Source organism: Phaethon lepturus, unplaced genomic scaffold (assembly GCF_000687285.1).
Source record: "Phaethon lepturus isolate BGI_N335 unplaced genomic scaffold, ASM68728v1 scaffold26911, whole genome shotgun sequence".
In the NCBI taxonomy this organism is placed as follows: Eukaryota; Metazoa; Chordata; class Aves; order Phaethontiformes; family Phaethontidae; genus Phaethon; species Phaethon lepturus.
The window spans coordinates 44,048-70,239 of NW_010515971.1; the positions used below are offsets into that span (position 1 = coordinate 44,048).

At 35.5% G+C, this 26,192-nt stretch overlaps 1 protein-coding gene across 1 annotated transcript in view; it reads left to right on the plus strand.

Moving 5' to 3' along the window:
* PRKCZ (protein kinase C, zeta) overlaps positions 1-21,535 on the plus strand; it is a 64,699-nt gene extending 43,164 nt beyond the window's left edge. The window contains exons 11-18 of the mRNA XM_010295940.1: positions 786-872; positions 1,524-1,659; positions 3,256-3,343; positions 4,104-4,223; positions 5,142-5,221; positions 5,812-5,901; positions 17,874-17,989; positions 21,020-21,535. Of these exons, the coding sequence (XP_010294242.1) occupies positions 786-872; positions 1,524-1,659; positions 3,256-3,343; positions 4,104-4,223; positions 5,142-5,221; positions 5,812-5,901; positions 17,874-17,989; positions 21,020-21,107 (805 nt within the window). The 3' untranslated portion in view covers positions 21,108-21,535. The remainder of the gene's footprint in view (positions 1-785; positions 873-1,523; positions 1,660-3,255; positions 3,344-4,103; positions 4,224-5,141; positions 5,222-5,811; positions 5,902-17,873; positions 17,990-21,019) is intronic.
* Positions 21,536-26,192: the final 4,657 nt, after the last annotated feature.

Sequence of the window (26,192 nt, forward strand, 5' to 3'; positions counted from 1 at the left end):
AAGTATTTTTTAATTTTAAATCCTATATTTTAAATAATCAGCCTTGTTTCAGACAGGCTTTTTTTTAGTCAGATTTTGTTACTCAAAGTGATGCACTCACTAAGCAAATTTTATACTGTGGAATTTCGTTCCATAAAAGTCAAAAGAATCAACACCATTGAATAAGAGGTAGTCATGTAACTATGTTGTTGTTATGCCTTTTCAAATTAATGACAATATTACCTTTTTTGATAAACTTCAGTTTTTGCCATGTATCATCTTCTAGCGAATAAGAGATAGTCATGTAACTATGTTGTTGTTATGTCTTTTTCAAATTAATGACAATATTACCTTTTTTGATAAACTTCAGTTTTTGCCATGTATCATCTTCTAGCATACTTCTGTGACTTTGCTGTTATTTCTAAGTAATTTTTAAGAAGTCTATATATCATTATATGCTTAGAGGTTTTTTTCACATCTATTGCCAAGGACCTCATTATATTAGGCAAATGCTGTTGTCTTCTGTACTGTTTAAATAGTTCTGCAGCTTTAACACCGAATAGTAGCCTGTTGTACACAGCTGCCTCTCCTTTATGTTTAGTTTGGCATTTAAATAAAGGATGTGATCCTACATAACATGGATCAAATAGGTGCTCTCTGTTTTTTCTCTTAAATAGTTTCTGTAACTATTAGAAATATAGAAGTCTAATTCTAAAAGTGGAAGTGAACATTACTCAAATTGGAAGGATAAGAATAGTTTTCCTTGAGTTTCCTTGGAATCCATTAATTGTATTATATACTTTCAGATTGTTTCTTGTCATAGAGTATGTAAATGGGGGAGATCTTATGTTTCATATGCAACGGCAAAGAAAACTTCCTGAAGAACATGCAAGGTATTTCACTAACACAGTTATAGTGGTTTTCTTGTGGTGGTGTTTAATGTTGTATGAAATGCTTTCCAAACTTTATTCCATAAAAGTATATGGATAGCAAAGAAAGAACAAAAGGATGATTCTTAAGTTTAGAATGTACTGCCCTGGGAAAAAAAGTTAATTCTTTACTTTTTTTTTTAAGAAAGCAAGCATTTGATTAGCAGTAACAGTTATTCCCATTTACTTTTGTTTATTGCTTCATATTTAAGTAATGCTTCTTTGATCTCTTGATAGAAGATGTGACTATTCTACTTATTTTGGTCTTATGTTGAATAAATATAGTGTTGGTAGAAGAAAAGGAAAAATCTGTTTCTCATAGCTTTGCACTAAACAAAGTTTCATTATAATTCCTAATAATTATTAATACAGATCTTCTATGTCATACTTCTCTTAATTAGTAGAAAGAAAAAACAATTTCCCATATTTAATTTAAGGAATGGTTTTACAATATGCGAGATCAGTGTCCTAATGAATAAATGTAGCTTCTCTTTGGTATGCTGTTGATAGAGGAAAGCTGACTTTAAAGTGATGTTTTGAGAACAGATTTTTCTACTTACACCAGCTTTTGTACAATCTTAAAGCTAATAAGAATTTTCTCCTTTTTAATTTCAGGTTTTATGCTGCTGAAATCTGTATTGCTCTAAACTTCCTACATGAAAGAGGCATAATCTACAGAGATTTAAAACTAGACAATGTTCTTTTAGATGCAGAGGGTCATATCAAATTAACAGATTATGGCATGTGCAAGGTTGGATTTTTCTTACCTTTCTTTTGTCACTTTGTCATTCAGTAGTGTATATCTCTGGCTATGCTTTTAAGTCAAATGCTGCATCCAATGATATTAAGAGAAAACTGAGAAAACTTATCCTTATCTTAACACTAGTGTTACTGACCCCAGAATTTGATTGTGGAATAGGAACTTTATTCTGAAAAATTACTGTTGAAAAATAGAACCACATTTGTAATTTTTTCCTTTGTGTATTTCAAGTTATGTGGGTCATTTCTGGGGACAAAAGTTTTGTCTGTTGGCCAAGTTAATTTCTTTTCTCTATTAAAGTTTCCTACGTGACCCAAGTTAGAAAAAATATATTTAAGACAAGTATGTTTTTAAAAGGGTCTTTTCCATCTCTTAGTAGCTGTGCTGCTGTGAGCATGAATTGCGTTACTCGTTCTCTGTGGCTGGGCTGTACAGATTATTAACCAATAGGTGCTCTCTGTTATCTCCGTTCTTATGCTGCAGTCTTTGGCACTGAGAGGCAATTTAGAGAGCGCTGCTTTCAAAGTACCTGGTAGAAGGTAGCATGTACTTAACATGATGCAGAGGAAAGCAAGAAGTCCTCAGTAGGACATACTAGTGTAGAAGATACTAAATTTAAAATTTGTGTGTAAAGTTGGAATGCCAAACACGAGTGAAGTGGTTGTAATCTGACAAGACATCTACTGTCGCCTAAGTGCTGTTGATTTGACCTCAAGCTGTCTTGTTATTGCCACACTGTTTCTGGCTAGTATGTGAAATGAGGTTAGAGTCCAGTCTATTTCACAGAATCATTAAGGTCGGAAAAGACCTTTAAGATCATCAAGTCCAACCATCAACCCAACACCACCAAGCCCACTAAACCATGTCCCGAAGTGCCGCATCCATGTGTTTTTTTGAACACTTCCAGTGATGGTGACTCTACCACCTCCCTGGGCAGCCTGTGCCAATGTTTGACCACTTTTTTTCTTCATGAAAGTAAGTTTCTGAAGCCAAAATTGCAACTGGTGTTGTATTGATTTTTAAAAGTCTAAGGATTGACTGTTAATACTAATTTTTATTTAACTTATTTCAGAACATGGTTAAGGCATGTTATGGTGACGTAATGAGGAAAGCTTGTCTCATTTCCTCCATAGAATAGATATTGCACCAATATCTAAGAATGCTGGAGTAGAATGTTTCTCCACTATCAAAGTGCACAACAGGTTGCGGGGCTTCACATGGAATGCGGCAGTTACGTAAAAGTTTGATTCCTTCATTCCTAAAAATAGAAGGTTTTTCCCCAACAGCTGTTGGAAAAGGACTTCCAAATTGCTTTTGAGCTGATTTTTTTTTAATGTATCTGTAAATAGTAAGCAAAATGTTGTTACAAATGTGTGACTTGGTTTTAATCAATTAATTTGCTGAAGATAAGCTGTAAAGTCATAAGCCAGCTTTGAGCACTATGAGTATTTATTTTGCTCTAGCGTTGCCTTTTCTGAAAGAAAGGTCTTTAGACTCCCAAAGGAACTTGGCTTTGTAAGTCTAAATAAGGGAAATTCCCTAAAAAGGAGGTCAGCTTTTAATTTATGAAATGATTTATGCATGTAGGAAGGTTTGGGCCCTGGTGACACTACAAGCACTTTCTGTGGGACACCAAATTATATTGCACCAGAGATCCTCAGAGGAGAAGAATATGGTAAGCTGTGACTAAACAATTTGTAGTTATAAATCACAAAGCAAAACTCTAGTTGTAGGTTGGTTCAAATATGTTATTTTTAGATTTCCACATTTTTGTGCCATTATGTGTTGAGGGAGTTGAATGCATATTTTACAGTTTAATTTTTTCTGAAATAAGGTTGTTACTGGTTTTTTCTATTGCAGTCACTCATTTCAGCTGCTTTTAAATCATACTTTCCCTGAAAAATAACTATTAAACTCTACTGTAGCAAAACCAAGTCCACTCCTTGAAGAACTTGACATACCAGCTACTATTGTCCCCCAGTCAAGGTTATAGAATGCTATAAGAAAAAGTTATTGCTAATGCAGAAGTCAAAGGTATAATAGTCTTTTTAACCAGTGTTGTTATTTGTGAACTGATCTGATCAATAGGCTGAATCTGTCATTTAGTTATACTATAATGTTCAAATTCTTCAACAAAAAAACAAAACAAAAAACAAACCAACCTGAATATTTTCAGCTTAAATACACTGAATTTTCATTGAGGCATTGCTATCTGGCAGATACCTACAAACTCATACAGATTACCTTTGTAATCGCAGTTCAGAAAACTCTCTCAAGTCTCATCCAATGTTAGTGTAAATCGTGATGTCTGTGGCTTCAGTGAAAGTGGAGAATTTCAGTACTTTTTAGAACCATGCCATTAATCCTTATTTATGAGAGAGAACACCTAAATTCAAGGAGTTCTGGCTGAAAATTTGCTCTGCAAATATTTACAGGGTTCAGTGTGGACTGGTGGGCTCTCGGTGTGTTGATGTTTGAAATGATGGCAGGAAGGTCTCCATTTGATATTATTACTGACAATCCAGACATGAACACTGAAGATTACCTCTTCCAAGGTATAGTCATTTTGATACTTACTTTTTTCTTTCTTGGGAGAGGAATAATGAAAATGAGAACTTCCAGTAGGACAGTTAAATTTTCCTTTTCCATTGTTATCCCATAGCTGCCTGTAGACCTACTGTAGATAAAGGTCCCCAATATTTCTAGTTCATCATACCAAGAATCTATTTTGTTGAACTTGGATAAAATGGTCAGGAATTACAAGAATAAAATATTTAAGTGTGCACAGTTCAGAATAACAGACAGAAATTGTACAGAATGGTATCTGTGTTAGAAGGCAGTCCACAGGCCAAGAATGAATTTTAAATTCAGTGCTACATGAGAGGATAGCAGGATCTTTCTTGACAGAAACATATCAACCTGTAGTTTTGCTCCAGTCAACTTTTAACTTCTTTTAACTTATGATGCAATTAATGTATCTCTTTTTTTTTAAACAGTTTTCCCTTTCAGGAATAATGATGTATGAATTTTTCTAAACAAAAGTAGTAATACTTGCAATATTTATTACAATAGAAACTCTGTAACAGTTTGGGGAATTGCAATGTTACCTACTCCCTAATAGGCAGAACCATTCTTTAACTAGTTGCTGCAATTAGGTAACAGGCAGCTATGGTCGTCTTGACGAGCCTAATGTTAAATCAATTACTTGCTATATACTGAGGACACTGAAGAAGTTTCGTTCCCTATTTTTACTACAAACAATAGAAAAAGATAATGAAGCTTACATTCTTAGGAAATCTTGAAATGTAACAGTGCCTTCAGTTACTGCAGCTCCTTTTGTTCGCGTTATTTTAAATTATTGCTGTATTTTCCCATTTTCCAAGTGATAACATAAATAATATAGTGTTTGTATTGAAATCACGGTCAATGTCATAAAACAAAAAACAATATTGCTGTTTTTAAACCTGTAACAGTTATTCTTGAGAAGCCAATCCGGATTCCAAGGTTTCTTTCTGTCAAGGCTTCCCATGTGTTAAAAGGATTTTTAAACAAGGTAAATAACATTCTCTTATTTTTAGCATCTAAGATCTGGAAGTCAGAGCTTCCTGTTGAAAGCAATACAGTTAAGAAGTTAATCTGCTTACTATTAAGAAAATCTATAAAACCTTGGTATCCTGTATGTTTAAAAAAACCCCAAAACACAAGCACTTAACTGCTAACTTACTGAGGGAATTCCACAGCATAGACTTGATTGAAAAGCCTGCACCTAGTGCAAAAAAAAAAACTATAGTTGTTTTTAAACTCTTTTCTGTAATACTTACTACTCAATTAAGCTGATTGAAATCCATAGAACCATGACAATTTTTTTAATGGGAAAAAGAAGGATATGAATTATATGTTACTAAATAAATCCAGTGGGCTTTTTATTTTGAGAAGTTGTAAAATGTAATTTGAAAATGATATTTCAAACAAATTTCAATAAAAAACCACAAACAACTGAAATCCCTTGGTGGCCATAACGTGTGTCTTAAGCAGCAGTTTGCATAGCAATACGGAATGCTGGAGTCATGTATGTGTGTGTTTGACAAACGTTGACTGTAACTGGCTTAGAGTATGTAATACGAATGTCTGTGTTTTCTGCAGGATCCCAAAGAAAGGCTTGGCTGTCAGCCACAGACAGGATTTTCTGATATCAAGTCCCACACATTTTTCCGCAGCATAGACTGGGATCTGGTAAAAATAATTACTTCTGTTTATGTGTTCGAAAGGAATAGGTTCTTTTAATTTATTGATTGTGTATATTTGTAACAACCCCATTAAAACCAGTGAAATTCAATTCCATAAATGGAAAAGCTATTGTGATTTCTCCAGGTGACATAACATAATAGAAACAAGCTTTATTCCATGAACAAAAATCTGGCTTCCTTCCAAATGCTAAGAATGGTTACAACTTGTGGGTATAATTTTTAGAACATATGATGAATTTTAGAGAACATTTTAAAAAAACATACTAAAGCATTGGTGGAACCATCTATTCATTGGTGTCTATTTGTAGATTCTGCAAACTCATACACTAGGTTCTGCTGCTATAAAATTTACCCAGCATACACACCAGGTGCCTGCAATTGTAGTGTGAAGGACTGCATAGATTTCCAGTATCAGAATTCAGTGCCTTACGATTCTCTGTGGTCATTACATACAGTCCTGTTAGTAAACATTTCCAGCTCTATTGGAAAAGAAAGTGTGGACTAGTGAAGACCTATCGGAATGCTATTCCAGTACTTCATTTCTCTTGCTGATTAGAAATCTTTCTGCCTTGACAGGAAGGTTAGTAGTTGATTAACACAGCCAACGCACTGGGTAAAGTGTCACAAAACCAGTTTAGATACAACCGTGGAAGATGATGTGCTTCAGATACATGAAACATTTGTAGTCCACCTGTAGTGCCTTTACAAAAAAAAGACTGAATTTACAAATTATATAACTTTTAAAATCAGTAGGGTTATTCAGGTAGGTAACAGGGTTTAGTAACGTGAGTAGGTGTGAGTAGGATCAGGTCCTTTTTTAAGGATGTGGCTTGAAAGCAGTGTGGTTATTTAAAATGCTTCTCTGATTATTACTGTCAGGTTTTCTTTATTACTGCTGATGTGAGGAAAGCTTTTCGTTCATAGTGGAGTAGATGACTTGCATTTCAGTGGTTTAGCAGGCATAAAATTTTATTGGAATTGTAGGGCTTTTTTAAAAGCTTCTGTGACTTGGTAATTGTGCCTACACTTCTGTCTTCATTGTAGAAAACCATTACAGAAATGACATTGTTTATTGACACTTGAGCAGTAAAACAATTAAGTCAAACACTACCTCATCAGCATTACATTTTTTAATAACTAGTTGAACAGGGAAGAAAAAATGCACATAGTATTTTCCTAGTCCTAGGAAGTCTACAGGAAGTGTAGAAACAGGCAGGCAGCATTGCCTGTAATAATATGAAAGAGGTTCAGAGGATGAGGGAAGACTGCATGATTATATATTTACTTTGAAGCCTGCTGTTCAGACTTTCATTGTTAATATTCTTCAGAGAAGACATTCGCTACATAAGGAGACAGTGTTGTAAAATACCTGGTGTTTACAAAATTATTCATATAATGAAGGCTGTCTTTAATTTTGCCAGACATCCTGTCTTTTCTATTTTCCCTTAAGCCTAAGTGTTATCTTTTGCTATGTTAGCTACCTCGTGTGCTAGCATACAACTTGCATGAGTTTGTGGTAGAGCATAAACATCATGTACTGCAGGGTTTCTGTTCTGTTTTGCAGAGTTTCTTTGAGAAGGGGAAGGAGCAAGAAGACTGTATTTGTATTGTTTATTTGTATGAGAAACTCTTAATTGCAAGCGGTACTTCTCGGTCAATATTTATGCTGATTTGAGTATTTTTTTAACCTATTTTTTGGCTGAAAGCTTTGATATTAAATTTAGATCAGGAGGATCTAAAATGTCAGATAAATTTTAATCTAAATTTCTAATAAGAGTATTGGGAAATATATTCAGGAGACAATGAAAAAATATTTGGAAAGCTTTTTAATTACTAGAATTGTCTTTGAAATGCACTTGATGAGTAGAAAAGATTTTGACTTAAAAGCTTTTCCAAATCTTTTCAAGTTGAAAGACAAGGAAACAAGAGTCTAATGCTGACTAAAATTTTTTTCTGTGTGAAGCTTGAGTTAAATGGAGAAATAAATAGTGGTAAAGTGAGCATATATACCATGAACACTTTTTTTCCCCTAGTGTTAGTCATCCAAGTTGTGTGTGGCACAGCTAAGAACTTTTTTAATTACTCCCTTTGCATATAGGCTGGCTTAATAGCATTCAGGGAAGTACCAAGACAACCTTTTTTTTGTTGTTTCAGTACATGAAGTCTGTTCTATCCTGGAGCCTGGTTTTATGGTATTTATCCATTATACGCTGAGAAAAGAACTACAAAGCCATAGCTACTGTTAGCTGTATATGGAAGCAGTAAGGTTTTTTCTAGAACTATACCAACATTTTTCCACTCATTTTCTCAAGTTCAAGGCTGCAAGTTCACTATATGGTTTATCTAAGAGTGCTTTTATGCTTTACTGAGTATAAGATAAAAGAGGCAGTCTGATGTTTAACATCCATTTGAACACTGTACTGTCAAAACGTTAATGCATAGCTACAACTGACTCATAATGACAAATTTGCCACCCTACTTCAATTTTTGAATATTCATTTTGCTGTTTCTTTCATGCTGCCATTCTTGTTTGGAAGGAGCTAATTTTGTCTTCCTTACAACTTCCATTTCATGGTGATTTCTAAGACCTGAGAACTGATGGGATATTGATGTATTGAGATTCACTGCCCGGTTATAGTTTCACGACTTCCTCATATCTCCATTTGTACTCATCATGCTCTTGTCTTAAACCTGGAATGCAAGATTCTTCTGCAATTGATCACATTTTTGTTGTTTACTTTGTGCCAAGTGTAATGAGATGTCCTGGCCTAAAATCAGTTTTCCTACCCATGTTGGTAATAAATCATTTTGGTCAGTGGTGACTACTTTTCACGTACATTATGCTTACCCATTTTTTTTTAAGTCAGATTATGGAGCCTGTAGTTTTGGCTTTTTTTTTTTTAACTGAATATAAATTTTAGAATTAGAATGTTGGTATCTGTGCTGCTACAAAGTTGACTACATCACGGATTTTTGTCTCCATTCCTGTGGTGGTAAGATTAAAGGCTAATTCAAGTAAGTTGTTTACTCCGTATAAATGTGTTTCAGTTAATCTGGCATAAGTTTCCCTTCCTGCTAAATATAAGCAGTAGCTTTCGCATACTTGTATGCTTATATTCCTAAATTGCAAGTTTTACTTGCAGTTACAATCTTACGTCCTCTGCAACTCTGCAGAACATTAAACTGGAAACCTGAGTCTTAAGATCTAAATTACAATTGCAATATTTATTTGTGACCTATGATACATCAGAAATAAGTCTTCTCTAGTTGCACACAAATGCTGTTCCTCAGGAGGAAAAGTAAATATATTGTGCTAACTCTTGTATTGCAGCAGGAAGCATCTGTGTGGGAATTTTTTAGTCCTGAGTGTAATCTACAGAAAAATTAAATGGCTGAATTATTTATGGGCTTCTATTTGTAAATGCAGAGCACTAATTATATTGGTGTCTGTTGCCTGGCTTGTAATGTATATTACTTAGGTATTTTGACATTGCTCTCCAATAGCATTTAATGTAGTTGAATTTGTAGAGCGCTTTTGTTAATTATTACAGAAAATGTTACTATAGTAACTTATTTCTGTTTTGAGTATGAGATTTTGTTATTTGTGTAAATTTTTTGCTTTTGTTGCAAGTATTGTTTTGAAACATGCAGAAGCCTCCTTTTTTTCCAACGAAACCAACCTATGAAATATATTGGATTAAGAATTTGGGAGCCAATACAATTTGTATAAAGTTCTGTTTTAAGTGGGAAAAATCTTCAGTTTACTTTTTGAATAATTTTATCTTGAAAGTGACAATAATTTATATGTAGTCCATAAGAATGGCCAGGCAAATTAAGAAAAATCTTACATGGAATGGTGGCGAAAGGATTTTCTGGGAGATGTACAATTCTCCCGTTTTAACTTGGCATGTTCTGGGGAGAACGCATGTGAATGACATACAGACTTGATAGCTCAACTGCGGTATTGTTACTGGCATGCAGCAACGCACAGGCCTCTGCAAAACGCAGTGGAGCTTCCTGACGTAGAGGCATGATAGGTGTAATGCATTCCCTATTGTAGCTGGAAAACCTTCTTCAGAAGAAGTCTTCAAAAGGTTATTAATGAAATTGAATAGTGTTCTGTGTTAGTCAGATACCACTAAATAGTATGAAGGATTTACAAGACCTTTAAGAGAATTTGCAGATCTTTGTGTAGAAGGTCCCTCTTTTCAGTATGTTCCATCCAGACCTGCAAAGAAGTTGGAGCCAGGGAGATGAGTACACCAGGAAGAACAGTCTCTGGTCAAGAATAAATCTAGGAAAGGGAGCAAGGCTTTCTGCATCAGCGCTGCTCTTGGATAATAATTGACCATCATCTGTTACCTTAAGACGGCTACCTTTAGACTTGAAAGGCTGGACCAACAAAATCTTTGCTTGTACTTTTGGGGGAGGGATGGCATGGGTGGGTGCAGTTTTTGAATCAGTTTACCAAATTCAAATATCATGGAGATATGTCCAGACAAATCTTAAAAATGCAATTACAATCATGATCAAAATGGGCTTTCCTCTTTCCTAACTATTTTCAGCCTTTTTACTCTTAATACTATAAGCCTTCAAAAACATACCAGCACCACGCTAATTACAGAACCAGGGAAGTCAGAGTTGACTCTTTAATCTCGGGCAGAGATCCATGGTGGTGTCTGTGGTAAGGGATCAGAAAGAAAAATGGTCATTCATTTCTGTCTACAGGAGTTCTGACAAAACATACATGACTTCTTTTATTACAACAAAATTGTTTAATTTACTCATTACAAACACTACATTTTCTTACAGCTTTGAGGGCTTTTGGAATGTTGTTACTATCGCCCTATATTGTTATATTTGGAAATTCAGTTATCGTATTAACTTTGTCTTTTTACTGAAGACTTTACTGTCTTTTTAATCTCTTGTCTCTTGATTCAATGGACAATAAAACACTGAACTGCAGTACTGAATTTGTTTTAACTGCAAATAGGATATGATGAATGTGAATACCGTAAGGATGGGATTTAAGCTAGGAATGACGTGAGACAGAACTAGAAAGATCCCTAATCAAGGTGGCTTGTCAAAAGGTTTTGGAGCTATTTTTAATTTAATTATGGTTAAAATCTGTGCAAGCTGTATATCTTCTATACATGTTACTGAATGTGTTCACAACTGTAAAATATTACGAGTGGGGAGATTTTGCCTGTGACAGTACTCCTTTAAGTAATGATAGGAAAATAAGCTAGTTTTCTATCCCCTGCAGAAAAGTATGAAACTGCTCCATCTTCTTGTCACCAGCTCTCTTAGGTCTGCAGTGTAAAACCACTGTTCACTGCCTCATTCTGTTCTGGAAATGCTTTCAAGCAAGTTCCAAATTTGTTCAGCCACACTGAAGCAGATCCATTTCTTGACAGGAAGCGGGACTGTGATTTGGATCTATAGGAAAACAGCCTAAATAAGGGCGTACAGGAGTTCAGCCTTTTCTGAAATTTATCCAGGAAAATCCCTGTTACCTCCCTACAGATTAAAGGGCTAGATGCCTTAAAGAGTTTTCTTTCTTCATAGGCACGCTGAATAATAAAGCATATATTCTACATAAAAGCATGCTGGGACAGACTAATCGCTCTTGTTTTGTAGCAACATAGGTATATACTTTAAAAGGAAAAAGCATAAGGAAAGTTTTACTGAAATAGTCTGGAGGTCTGAATTGAAATAGTGTCTACATTTCCTTTCTCATGTCAGAAGAGAGGTTATCAAATGATCTAACTGCATAACTTGTTAATGCTCAGTGATACCAGGTGACCCTCCTGATCTCTGAATTTGTTATTGAATGTCCTGTACTTTGAACAGACCATTCCATGTCATTTCTGGAGTTCTGTTACTGTCTTACTGGGACCAAAGTAGGCTAAATATGACAACATGAAAATACCAGATTTCTTACTGCAGAAAAATTAGTACTTCCTGTAAACCGAAGTAAATATTATAACTTGGCAAGACAAATGTCCAAACGGGAAGTTTTAACCTGAGTCTGCATTGGAAATTCACTAACTCATTTAAAAAAAGGGGTGGGTGAGGATGTGTATCCATAGGAAATTTCTTTTTAATATTGTTAGGGCGCTTTAGTTTGCCATGTTTGGCTCAAAATTAGAAGTAGCCTGGAAATTGCTGGTAGATTGCAGGAAATAGTAGTGTAAAAAATTAATGGCAACTTAAACAATGTGGTGAACTGTTTAAAACTCAGAAGAAAGTTATGTTCACCATGGCTGATGAGGCAGTTTAGCTTTAATCTGTAGAAGAGAATGCAGACACAGTGCAAACTGCAGAGCTACCATTTCTTTAAAATGGGTCTCACCTTACTGGCAACTTCACAGTAATTAACATTAACAGAAAGTTGGGCTTTGCTTTTTCATGAGCAGATGCCAAATGATGTTTCAAAAAATTAAGAATTACAGCTGGTACTAAATACTGTCTAGCGTTTAGTATTTCAAAATTGTGAAACAGAAAGAGAAGGCTATCTGCTTCTTTCCCAGCAAAAGGCCTGTAGTGGGTGGCTAATAGCCTGATTAATGTACTTTAATTTTTAAATGAAAACAAAACTTTGTAAGGAATTTCAGTCTCCATACAAAACCACATATTAAAACAGGCTTGTCGCTTTGTCATTGAATACTGTTATCACTGAGGATGTGTTGCATGAAAACAAATTGTGATTTTTGATTTTTCCATTAGTGTCATTAGGTCTCTTCCAAAGGGAGTTTTGAATGTTGATTTTCTATCTGATATTTCTCTAGAGGAACGGTGACCTCCAGTGGCCAGCAAGGCTAACCCAAACTGTATATACCACGTAGGCCAAAACAGATCAGAATAATGATCAAGTCTGGTAGCCTGTCTCTATCAAAGCCAATACCAGAAGCTTCAGAGGAAGGTAAAAATGGTTCCAAATGCTCCTAGCCTACAATGTTTCTCATACAGATAACTAACGTCCTTCTGATTCATATAGTGGTCAATTTTATGCCCTGTAGCATGAGTATTGCTATAGATTGTGTAGATGCATAGCTCAAAAATAGCAGTCTAAAAATGTTGTAACATTTTAGATTTTAACCACAGTTTAAGTACCGACTTCTGTGGTGATAAATTCCATAATATAACAGCGGGAATATAAGTGGATTATACTTCCTATGATTAAAAAAAAAACAACTCCTCAAGTCAGAGAAGGCAGGAAGAATTCATGTAACCAGAACTTCCTTCTGAAATAACTAGCAATTTATTCTTTAATCAATTGCATGCCTACTGGTATCATTACCAAATGGAAAAATTTTAGCGGTGAATGAGTTACGTAGTATAATTTGAAATCATCCTCACTCTCCCTGAAAACATCTTTTCTGCCCATACTTAAAAGCACAATTTTGCACTAGGTTGAATTTAAGTTTTATACCGAGTTTTCAAGGAATTTAATAAGGATCTTAAAGTTACCAAGCTTAGTAATTAAGTAGTCTGACTTGCTATTACCAGTGAAGGCTAAACTGCTGTTTTTGCAGAGGCTTTATGTTTGTGAAATGGTCTGTGGCCGTTCTGGAAGCTTTGAGTATTGTTAATATTACACCGTAAACCGTTACACAGGTGTTCTGTTTGAGATTCTGTGTTCGTATCTTTTTTTTTTTGAGGGCAGAAAAAGAAACCCTTGCTATGGCGTCTTTGTGCCTTCATGATCTGGCCAAAGGATTCCCTCCAGCAGGAGTAGGGACACCGCCTGCCATAAGTTATGCAATGCATTAACAGATGCCCCTGAGCGATTCTGTTACCCAGAATTTACAGCTATCCTTCCTTCCGTTTGCTGGGTCACCTTCAATTCTGCCTGAGCGGAGAATTGCTCTGCCCCTCTGTATTGCAAGGGGATCCATGCGAGAAGTTTCATACCTCAGTCCTGCTATAGCTCTGTGAGATTTTTCTTTACAAAGCCTGTAACAGTGGGATGCTGATCCTGTTTAAGGTCCTGTAAATTCTGCTTAGGTGACCCACTGAACGAAAAAGACACATGATAGTGACTCTCTCTTAGTATTGGAAACCTGGATTTATTTACCGTATGCTTTCCTTTGTTCTTCTAATTAATGTTTCATTCACTAATGTTAAATGGGGAAAAACGATTCCTAACTGTATCATCCATACATACGTAGGAAATCCCTAGTGTTTTGTAAAGACCATTTCAAACAACTATGAAAGCAGAGGATGTAGCTTGAAAGTTCCGCTCTGAAAATGGCAGTGCTGACAAATTGTGTTTCAAGCATTATTCAGAAAGGATGTTAAGAGATATATGTGCCAATACTGGGAAACAGGATTCACACAAATATTTTTTTTTTTTGGCATTCGTACCTCAAACTTTTCTATCACTTCCCTCTACAGGGAAAGTAATGACTGGAATCCATCTATGGGTTCAAGATTGGTGTATGTAGTCAGAGCCTCCTTAAATTAAAGGAGCTTTGTATGCATGCTGCACACCAATTAAGCAAATGTTTTGTGGAATTGGCATTTTAGATGGTCATAAATAGATAACCATCTATTTTCACAATTCTTCTACTATCTATAAACTATCTATAAAATACGGTTATAACAATTGGTAAACTGACAATCTGGGACCAAATTAAAATTTTCACTTTCTTTTAATGTTCAGTAACAGCTTTTGAAGTGTTGCTGCAAGAATTGTGTTGTTTTTATGGAGCATACTAGCATCTATAAATAAGTATAAAAAAGTAGAACTACAAAATTGATTAAAAAAGAACATGAGGCAATACATGCTAGCATTTTCATTGAGATGGTATATTTAATTCCAGTTTAATCATTTGCCATGCCTTGTCTGTAACTAGCATGCTGGGTAACCTTTCAAAGTTGGGTTTAGAATTAAACTGTTGTCTCAGTGTGATATGTGGCTATGAAGAAGTGCCATGGTCTGGTGCCAAAATAATTTTGGAGCATAAGGGTCAATGGCAGAATTTTTTAATAAAAAAATTAGGAGATTCAATCAAATATTTAAAAAATAAGCATTGACATTTTGGAGACGGAGGTGAATTTTCCAGATGATGTTTCTTACAGTACTCGCCAGGTCAATGTGTTGCAATTATGCTTGATCCTCCACATTCCTAAGACTTGGTGTTTACATCTGGGAGTTCACTGATAGGAAAGTAAATATATAAGCCAGTTGGATTGTAGAATCTAGCCATTTAAATTTCTTTTAATTAAACCTTTTGAATGGAAGGTTGAAAATGTCTTATTTATCTTCCTGCCTTTTACTGTATTAATGCGTATGTTTTACTGTTTGGAATATGACATAGTTGTATATGGTTCGGGAACTAAATTTCCAGTGATACCTTCTGACTATTCCCTATTGAGCTACAAAAGAGAGATTACAGGTCGTGAAAGGGACATTGATCAAGCTTCTATGACTTTGTAAGGGTCAAACTAGTCGCGATTCCATTAAATCAAATGGAGCCTCTGTTTGAAAGGTTTAATGCGACTCCCTTCAAATGCTTATGTTACAGATATAGTATTTTTAATATAATTGTGAAGGGAGAGGGAATTCCACACTGTAGTGTTCATTTGGCAGTTAACGACCCTAGAAAGCTTTGAGCCGTTTCATCAGTTGTTGCTTATTTTGAAGGCAGCTAGATCTCACAAATACTACATTCTGGTTTGTGTCAAACTGAGCATCCTGGTAGATGAGACCAGTTTAGTTCAGTTCACTAGTGGGGGAAGACAGGGGAATTGAGCTTTTCCCTTCTGTCTCTCAAAAGCAGCTGTCCAGTCAGGGTACTTGTACTCGTTGGTAGTCAAAAACCTGTTTCTTCAGTAGCCTGGGGAAAAAAAAAAAAGAGATGGACAGGTGATCATGGAGAGGAGGTGGAGGAGATGCAGGAGATGTTGGATGTGAGAGAACTCGGGAAGTACTGTGGTCAGTATTGTGTGGGATTTGGGAAAGCTAAGGCCAGAACTGAGAGTTGCTCAGTTCTGGTACTAATTTCGGTCTAATCCAGGTGAGTGTCTGAAGTCATTGCAGTAACTTCTTTAAAGAAATAGGTTTTCTCAGACCAAATGGCCATGCGATATCACGTAAGTCTAGAGTATTCAGGAAAACTTAAATCAGTTGCTTGTAATTTTGGACTCGATGCTCCTTATGAGTCCCTTCCAACTTGAGATATTCTGTGGTTCTGTGAATTTTTAATGTAATTCTGTGAGCTAATTTTAGACTTTAGTGAATGATACTTTCTTATTTAATGCTTAGTGAATATGATGATTCTATACTTACTGAGCTAATAAGATTTCTTCATGGGCAGTTTGCCGATAAAGAGTATTGCCATACCTCTCATTAATATGTAGACATGAGGATCTTGTATTTAGAATGAAAGATACTATTAATTGTTTTTAGTTCCACTATTTTTCTGTCATTGCTCACGGCAGCACACAGATACTCTGGTTTTCTTACTATTTCTAGTTAGTGAGGCATTAGAAATGCATAGAGGTACTGTTTACACTTTCTAAAATGTTACACCTTTTCATACATAATTCATCTCTAGTGTTAACACATTCCTGGTTACCTTTGTATATTCCACCCCTGAATTCCATATTTTTTTTAGTATAAGGCATTACCTCAGCATAGTGATGACTATGGATATTAGTATTTGGTCAATCATCTTTCCATAAAACAGACATGTTTGTAGAACAAGCTTAACTAAAATCATATGATGTTAAGCAATGTCTTTGAAATGCTATGAATTTCTAGTTAGACTAAAAAGTGTTGAAAAACTAGCTGTTCTCTTTGTGTCGTATCAATGTGGTTCAGTTCACACTGTTTTTAAGTTCCTGTCTTTGCTGTTAAGCAGTATTGTTTACCTATTATTGTTTTTCCAGAATATAATGCTTTGAACTAGCTTGTTTGCTTGTATGCAGGAATTGAGCAGTAGCTATCACTTGGCTGCTGCATGGTCTGCTTAATACGTAAAAGAATAGTTTGAATGTTCCCCAGACTGTACGGACGGGAGAGGGACAGCTTATGCTGATTTACAACCAGTGAGTTTAAGCATCAATTAAGTAATATGTTGCACTTGAGAGGTTTTTTTTCTTCCCTTTTTCTCTTTATGAAGCAAAAGAGAGCTTTCTTTGGTTTGTTAGACAGTATTTATATTAGGGTGCAGTGTGAAATTGCAAGTCATGATGAAGAGGATTCTGTTCAGAAAAGTGAGTAGCATATAGTTAATAACTTCAGGAAAAATGTGAGAAGAATAAATCCGTTTGAATAATTCATACTCAATTATACAAGAGCTCCACTGGTTTATTGTAACTTAAGGTACTTCATAGTCTATATTTCAGTTGAGAGACTTGGTGTTATGACAGATGTAACATGTAGAAAACAGTAGTATTACTTGTCATTGGCGGTAAACTTGCTTTTAACGATTGCTTACCCATGTGGCTAGCAATTGGGATGCAAATATTGCTTACTTCTTTTGTTCTCTGTTTTAACATCAACATGTAACATTAACATACAAGCTAGTTTATACTCTGGGAAAGCATCTTGGCTTGAATGGAAAACTTCTGGTGTATGTTCTCAGCTTAAAAACCGTTGAGCCAGATGTGTATAGCAACACTTTCTTAGTATGTAGGGCAAGAGACTTGGGAACAGCTTTTTCAATAGTCTTAAAATTTTATTAATTTCTGATAATTGTTTAAGGTTTTGTATTTAAAATACAGCAATAGGATAAACAGGATGAGCATATAACATTTAGTGTCAAAATCTACTGGTCTAAAACTTAATGTCAGGTTATATTTAATGTGTTTGTATCTTCCACCAATATTAAACTCAACTATAGTGACTTTTCTGTGCATGTACTCTAGAGCTAATGTCTGTTAATGTTCTTAGGGGATTTTGTAAATACTCAACATTTTAATTATATTATTATATTTTTTTCTTAGCTGGAAAAGAAGGAAGCAACCCCTCCATTCCAGCCTCAGATCACAGATGATTATGGTTTGGATAACTTTGATACACAGTTCACCAGCGAACCTGTGCAGCTAACCCCAGATGATGAGTATGCTTTCCTTTTTCCCCAAATACAATTGCATATTAAGAAATTAATTTATGAATTACTTGCAAATTACTAAGAAACTATGTACTTAGCAGTCAAACATAGTCAAAGTAAGTTTGAAGTTCTTTCTATCCTACATATCTTGCATAACATTGTACTTACGTTTTAGAAGACTGCCTAGTACTCTAATAAAGAGTACAGTGTTGATTTGCTGTTGAGCGTATGCTTGGCACTGGAAGAAGAAATGGAAATTTGATTCCTGACCCAGGCAGCTTGTATTTCTGTACTCTGGAGAAACAATTGAGGCTCCTTGGGGCTCAGAATAAGCTCGAGATAGCAGGAAAATCTTACAGAAATCTGCTATTTAACTGTGCTATGGAAAAATGTTGCAGGAAGAAAAAGTGTGTTTTAGTAAAGGAATTTGAAGGCTGAGGAGTGATTGCTGTACGTGAAGGAAGATGTTCCTTTGGATATAAGGTGGTGTATAAGAATCACAGAATCATTAAGGTTGGAAAGGACCTTTAAGATCATCAAGTCCAACCATCAACCCAATACCACCAAGCCCACTAAACCATGTCCCGAAGTGCCTCGTCTACACATTTTTTGAAAGCTTCCAGTGATGGTGACTCTACCTCCTCGCTGGGCAGCCTGTGCCAATGCTTGACCACTCTGTCCGTAAAGACATTTTCCCTAATATCTAATCTAAACCTCCCCTGGTGCAACTTGAGGCTGTTTCCTCTTGTCCTATCGCTGGTTACTTGGGAGAAGAGACCAGCACCCACCTCCCCACAACCCCCTTTCAAGGTAGCTGTAGAGAGCGGTAAGGTCTCCCCTCAGCCTCCTCTTCTTCAGACTGAACAACCCCAACGACAGGCTATAGTTTTGGAGACGTAGATTGCCCAGAGTCTTTAAGAGAATAATTGTATACAGTTTTGAGGGTTTACTGAAATGTAAAAAAAAATCAAATTGGAACTTGAACTTCCTCTGAAAAAACAAGAGAAAGCTCTATGCGATGGGGGAAGATGTCAGAGGAAAAAATGGTCTTGTTGACTTCATTCGTCTGATAATAAATGTATTATCAGAGCTTAGAGGGGAGGGTGGGCCAAATGACATCAGTGTGAGAATTGTAGTATCTAATTGCTGAGGAATGAACAGTTTGGGGAGGGTCAGGTCCATTCTTTTTCCAAGGTGCATTTTTCTTTCAAGTCTTGAGTGTGTGACACTAATGCCAGATGGCACTTAGAATACACTTTTTAAAGAGCTTCAAAATACTGTTTCTCACTAAAAAGCATAATAATGCGTGTTCTGAAATTTTTCGTGCAATCATCGAAAGTACATTGAAATGTTCTGCTGCTTATTTAGCATTTTGATACAAAAGTAAAATGAATCATAGGGTACTTGGAATCCTAAAATCTGTGCAGCTAGGATTTTTACGTGAGCTTTACTGTGAGAGAGCAGCAAAGGTTTCCTTGCATGTTACACATTCCCCCCCCAGTATATTTCATTTGTTTGTTTTTCCTTATCTGACCAGATGCCTCTGCTGAAGACTCTAATGCATTCTTTTCCAAATGTTTTCAGCCTGTTGTCCTGTTCACCAGTTTCATGTTTGAAGAAAACCTATTTCTTAAATTTCCAGTGCTTTGCATTCTTTACAATTTCAAACTGGTCTGTAGAGCTGCTGATTGATGGTGTTCTAGAATGAATATGTGGGTCTAATCAGTAAAGCTGATTCTAAAGTATTGTGTTTGGAAATGGGATTTTAATAATGGATTTATGACTTCTTTCTTAGATACTGTCTGAAGTACTGCAGATAGTGGGATGCCATGTTGGCAAGCAGAGGCTGTTGCATACTGTCCAGAGGCTTTCATAATTAAAGGCACAAGATTGTCATATTCTAGCCTATGTGCTTCTATTAGTTTTCCCTCTTTGTTGCTACACACAAAGCTAAACTGCCCTGAAAGAAAGGCAATACCGTTTCAAAGCTTCTTTCATAAAGTGCCTGGTCATCTTAGGTCAACCCTCAGGATTAGCTAGTTGGTCGGGGAATTTCTTTTGTACAAATGTTACTTGATTAAATTTGTGATTGTAAAAATGAACGCTGTAACTAGCAATCCACTGAGTCTACTCCAGTGGCAGTAAATTCACTGTTGCAGGGTCTTTCTCTTGCTGCATTCTTGGGAAGCAGCTGTTCAAGTAACTGTATTTGGAGATTTCATTGTGGGTATTTGTGTGCTTAGGTGCTCAAGCTTGAATTTTGTAAGGTGCTACCTATGTGTCATAGATCCAGAGTTCACAACCTATTCCCTCTTTCTCAAGAGCCCAGCATATATGAAGTGAATAGCTGAATGGAAATGGAAGTGTGAAGTGCTTCAGTTATTGTTTTTTATTGTATTGTTGTTATGTGTGACACCAAAGAACTGCAAGGCATATTCGTGCTTTACAAGTTCTAACTGACAACAAAACTGCAAATACCAAGTGTATAAGCACCTATAGCAGGAAGCTTTATGAACATCACCTCTTAAAAGATATTACCTCTTTTTTATATCCATCGATTTATAAGTCTTCCCCTGGATTTCCTGTGCATACAATATGCTTTGTGCTTGACTCTTTCACAGTATTTATCTTATGTGTAACGTTAGCAGCCCTTGCTGACAGCAAAATACCTGTTTCTTATTTGTAAACTGGCATTACAAACCAACAGTCATTTATCATATGCTTCTTTTTGGGCCCTGTAAGTATGCATGTTGCCTAACTGGAAGAGCAGAAGAAACTTTTTATCAGATGCCTCAAAATTTCCAGTCACATTGCTTTAGATACTGGGATAAAACATTAGTGTTAAGTATTTGTATGTTCAGAGACTTTTTTCCTGTTTATTGTTGCTGCTGTACAACTTCATATACATACATGTATAAGTATGTATTGTAAGTTAAGACTTAAGTCTGTAAGGTATTTTGTTGTTACTTGAAAAAGTACAGCAACAATAATAGTATTTGCAATTAATAAAACTAAAACAGTCCTTTTATTTGTTTTCAGAGATATAATAAAGCGAATAGATCAGTCAGAATTCGAAGGATTTGAATACATTAATCCATTGTTGCTGTCAACAGAAGAAACAGTATGAAGGAATGACATCTTCATTGTGGACAATGTGAATGACCTTTAAATTTATCCTTAACTACAGTATATGCATGCAAGGCTGGGGAACTGTAAGATTTTGGATGGAGACCAATGATTTAAAAAAAAAAAAAAAAGAATTGCTGCTGAAAATCAAAGAAGAGAAATAATGATTTTGGTGGGTGTCTTCTGCCACTTAGTGATTCTTGAGTTCTGGGCACTCACACAACTGGCTTCATTAATGAAGGAATTTGCATTTTGTGCCTGTTTCATGAAGGATTGATATGTTCATTGCATTCCTGGAAACAGAGATTCTGAACAACCTTGAGACCTACACACTTTCTACAAACATTTGATGCAATGAGCTACCATTTGAAGAATATTACAGTGTAACATCCTGAAGAATAAAGTATATTACGGTGGTGTTGAAGCTTATTTTTGATGCCTTTTTTCACAAGTGGTACCTGTCTAAACGTCTCAGATATATTTAAAAGGAGTTGTGTTTTATTAGCAATCAAAACATAAATTTGGGTACAAGATTTAAGTGCCTAAATGGATAAACTGCATTGAAGAATTATTACATATTTGGAACGTTCTTAAACCTGGTAAGTTCTGCTTGTTAATATTAAGTAACCATTTACATATGAAACACATGGTTCACAGCTGCAGCCTAATGTTCATTTGCATCTTTATAGAATTTGAAATGCAGAGTGACTCAGCAATATTAATTCCAAATCAGAATTTGCAGTACCAATTTCAAAATCCATTGTTTTAAATGCCAAATTTACGAAAATGTATAGATTGAAGAAAACTAAATTTGCACACAAAAGATTTCAGAAAAGACTTAAGCAGTGCCTAGACCTACAATGATGTTGTGTTGTGTATTAGATTTTTGAAGAGTATTTTTATCAACAATACAAATATTCAGAAATAGAGCAAAAGCATAATAAAGCATAGCCTTAAAGTTTAAGTAGTAAATCTAGAATAACCATAATATAAAATACACTTTCCTGATAAAGCACACCTCCTACTTACGATAAACTGTCTGCTTACAATTACTGGGTGTATGTTAATAACTAATCATTCTACATGAGAGAATGGGATGTTTTAGTAAAATTATTTGCATCAAAGTAGTAAATTTTTTTAATGGAAGAAATACCTAAGAAATTAGATAAAGCAAAAAATAACTATCCAATACCTTCTCATGGAAACTGGGGGGGAGGTGGGTGTCGGGGGGCAGGGAAAGGGTATATTACATCCGAAAGGTTAACGATTTATCAGCTTGGAAAAGCTCATGTCGCTACATCTGAGGATTAGTAAGTGTGCTTGCTATCTGAAATTTCAGGTGCTTGTGAAGATTTACCTGCCTCTGTAAGTAACAGCAGCAGAGGCAGTATTTCCGTTTGCTAGATTGCGGTTTAACAATATTGCGTGGGTTGTAGAGATGGGGGGGGGGCAGAATCATTTGGGAGGGAAGAATGAGAAACCCTGTGCCATGATATCTTACCTAATTTGGTGTAAAATGCAGGATAAATTGCAACCCTTTCACGTTCTTTAACATATGGTTTTCTCAGGGTACAGCATTGCATTAGGTGCTGAACGTGACATCTTTCGGATTCACATCCAAGTCATGAGGTGCTAGGACGAGACTGCCAAAATATTGTTTAAAGTTTTCAATTAATCATTGATTATCAATCTACATTTTGTATCCCCTCAGCCACAATTATGCAGACCTGTGGTTATTTAGTTATATTAATCCCATTCAGATTTAAGTTGTGGGTTTCTCTCCGTTGGACTGTAGCTTTTCATATTAAGCAAAATGTGTTTTAATCAGCACTAAATAATTTAAGTAGTAAGAAGTATTTGCCTCAAATGCCTGGACTTTAGCTACTTTATTATCTACTAAAGGAAACATGTACCTTTTTAATGTAATCTGTCATTTTTTAAATTACTCTTTTTTTTCCCCTTGTCCCTGGCAATTACTTTATTTACCCGGAGTAATTTTTCTTTCAGTGTTTTCAACTCCCCTGGTAATAAAACTAATCAATAGTTATCAGAGTGACTGCAGGCAGCTCATGAATGGATATATGACAGATTAAGCTGTTCTTTGACATGCCAGGGCATAGGCCTTTAAAATGAAATATTAGAAATGTGGGTTGGGGTTTTCTTTTTAACCTTTTTGTTTTTCCTAGGTTTCAGAACATTTTGGGAGGGAGGGAAGGAAGAACAGAAAGACACATTTGCTAAACAAATATTGTAAAGACTACTTGATTTTAAATATTTACAGGCATTTACAATGTTGCTGTGTTGCCAAATAGTTTGCCGGATACAAGTTTGGTTGCTCATGTGCAAGTGTTTGAATAATGTTCTGTTCATGATGAAGGGGAAATTTTTTATATAAAGTACTTCTTTTATAAATAAAAGAAAATGAAGGATGTAATTAAATGTGTGGTTTGGAAAAAATCCTAATATATTACAAATGGATCTGGTAATGATATATAGTTGTCTTATTTGAAATAGTAAATGAAAATTCTAGCTAATTTTATGATTGTAAAACAGTAAATATGTTCTTGTAGTTTTGTATAATTAATTAGTTGGGATCTTTGCTGACCAGTTTTAATTGTGCAGAAGATGGTATACTAATCCATAACAACTAAGATCATTTATATTCTTGCACATCTATTAAAGACTTTAATGAAAAAGTTAATAGACTGTTATTATTTGTCAGTAAAGTGAGCTATGTCCAACTTGCACTTTTCAAACAGACCCTATTGTAAATTAAATATATAGGACTCTTCCTACAGTTTGATACTGTATTTTATGCTTATTCGGTATCTTTGGATCGCACCTGAACTGTATGTTTTTGAGGTCCAGGGCAGAGGTTTGCTGAGATGAACGAACTTCAGTATCAGAATGGTTTTCTGAGCTGCACTCTTATTCACTGTATTTGAAGGCAGTTGTGATCACAATAGCTGAAACAGGCACAACTGTACTACTCTTGCACATAGCCCTTTGACAGGAAATGAATTTGAACTGTAAGGCTGTAACTGTAGACGTGGTGTACTGCATGAATAGGACACCCTGTTCAGTAAACCATTAACTGTATACTTGGGGAAATTAACCCACTCTAGTTTACTTCATCCCTCCCATCTGTTGTTACTGAACTAAGTGTCACTTAGCAACCTTTTCCATGAATGACACTTTTTTTCAAGCCTACAAACTGTTTACCTGCTGCTGTTAAGAAGTTACCAAAATGGTAGATGAGTCTTCTGAACACCTTCTAATGAAAACCCACTCTCAGCTGCTCTTTATTCTCAAATATTGATGGTTTCTAAGGGGGAGGGTTGGAACTGACCAACTATATTAAATCTTGTGAAACTAGCAGGAGAAATGTACTTTCTGGAGTCCAGTTAGTTGAGACTAGTCATGTTAATCAAGTGGATAGTGACTTAGAAACCTACAAACTAAGGTTATGAATTTGTGTTCCTTCTGAAAGATAAAGAAAACAAACACACCCTTTATTTGCTGTGTTTTCTTTTAACAGATGATTGTACAGTTAATTCTGTGAGTATATAGTGTGTGTATATATATATACTTAGCATATAACATTATTTTAATATCTATGCTTGAATGAAGTTTTTAATTAAGTTTATTTTCACAGATTACCTGTTTAGGAAAAAAGTTAGTAAACTTTTGGACTAGATGAAATAATAGTTATCTTTTGTTCAGCTGCTTTATTCTATACTTAGAGATTCAGAACAACTGTGGTGCATCAGACAAGACAGGTTCTTCAGGGACTTACAGCACTGCAGTTTTTCAGAAGTACTGAATTCCAGGAGTGCCAAGATGGATTTCCATGGGGGTCCCTGGGATATGCTGCAGCACCATTTTCAGAACTAAAACTATTTTACATGCATTTTTACATGCATTACGTAAAATAAAAAGACCCCAAACAGGCATGTGGCACATCACCTTCTATCGAGTTACTGGTTTGTGATCCTTAAGCAAGTCTGAGACAAGGATGTGCTTCCTTGACACACTTTTTTTTTCTTTTCCTTTGAGAAAGGTTCATCCTTGGCCTCGTTCCTTTGCTCTTCATTCTTGTGGATTTACCACATTACATCATCTGCACTTTCAGACAAGCATCTAGCAAGATGGCCATCAATATCCAATTGTGACAGTCTGCAAATACAGAGAATTTATTCAGTGAGAAACAAAGTTGAATCCTTTTATTTACACTATTACTCACTTTCACACTCTGATTTCCTAAGCAATTGCAGGAGGTGTTCCAGTAGCTTAATGGGTAAGTCATTCCTATGCTCAGAAGCACTGCAAAATCTGCCACAAACTCTTGCAGTTGCCATTACCTGCTGCTAGATAGTTTGATAATGTCATTTACTAGAATACAACACTCCATATGCTCAGGACAAGTAATGCTATCCTTGGAATGCTGTGCAGGGAGACTTTGAGACACAAACACTGATTTTAAGCATCCATTTCCATGCAATTCTCTGCTCTTGATTTTAACATCAATTTTCAGGGTAGGTTACAATCTAAGACAATTAAAACATTAGGCTATTGATAAAGGATAGAAAACCATTACCTTAGAAGATACAGGACATCAGATTTCTGATAGAGGAAGGATGCTTTCTCATATCTGCTTTCAGTTTCCTTTTCTAGAGGGCTATTTTTGTGATTGTGATGTGACCTTCCCCGCTGCCCATGTTACAATAATTTTTTTGTAAAGCAGCTTCTCTAAAAATTGAAACTAATCTTAATCAGCACAAAGTTACCAGTAACACAGAACTGAGTATGAAGACCTGACAGATGTTTAGCCTTTCTGTCTAAATATCTTGATATAATGACCACAATTTTGTAAATATTAATGAAGCCATCCTTTTGTCTCCTTGTTCACCCTCCAAAAGAAAGAAAACGAAGTTGTAGCCAATACATCTTGCAGTGTTAGAGGACCTGCTCAAAAGCACACACTTTCAGCAACTGTGACAGCCTAAATACTATTAAGTGGTGTAATTTCAAGAGCCAATATAATTCTTATTGTAGAGTAGGTATTTAATTGCTGGGAGGGTGGATT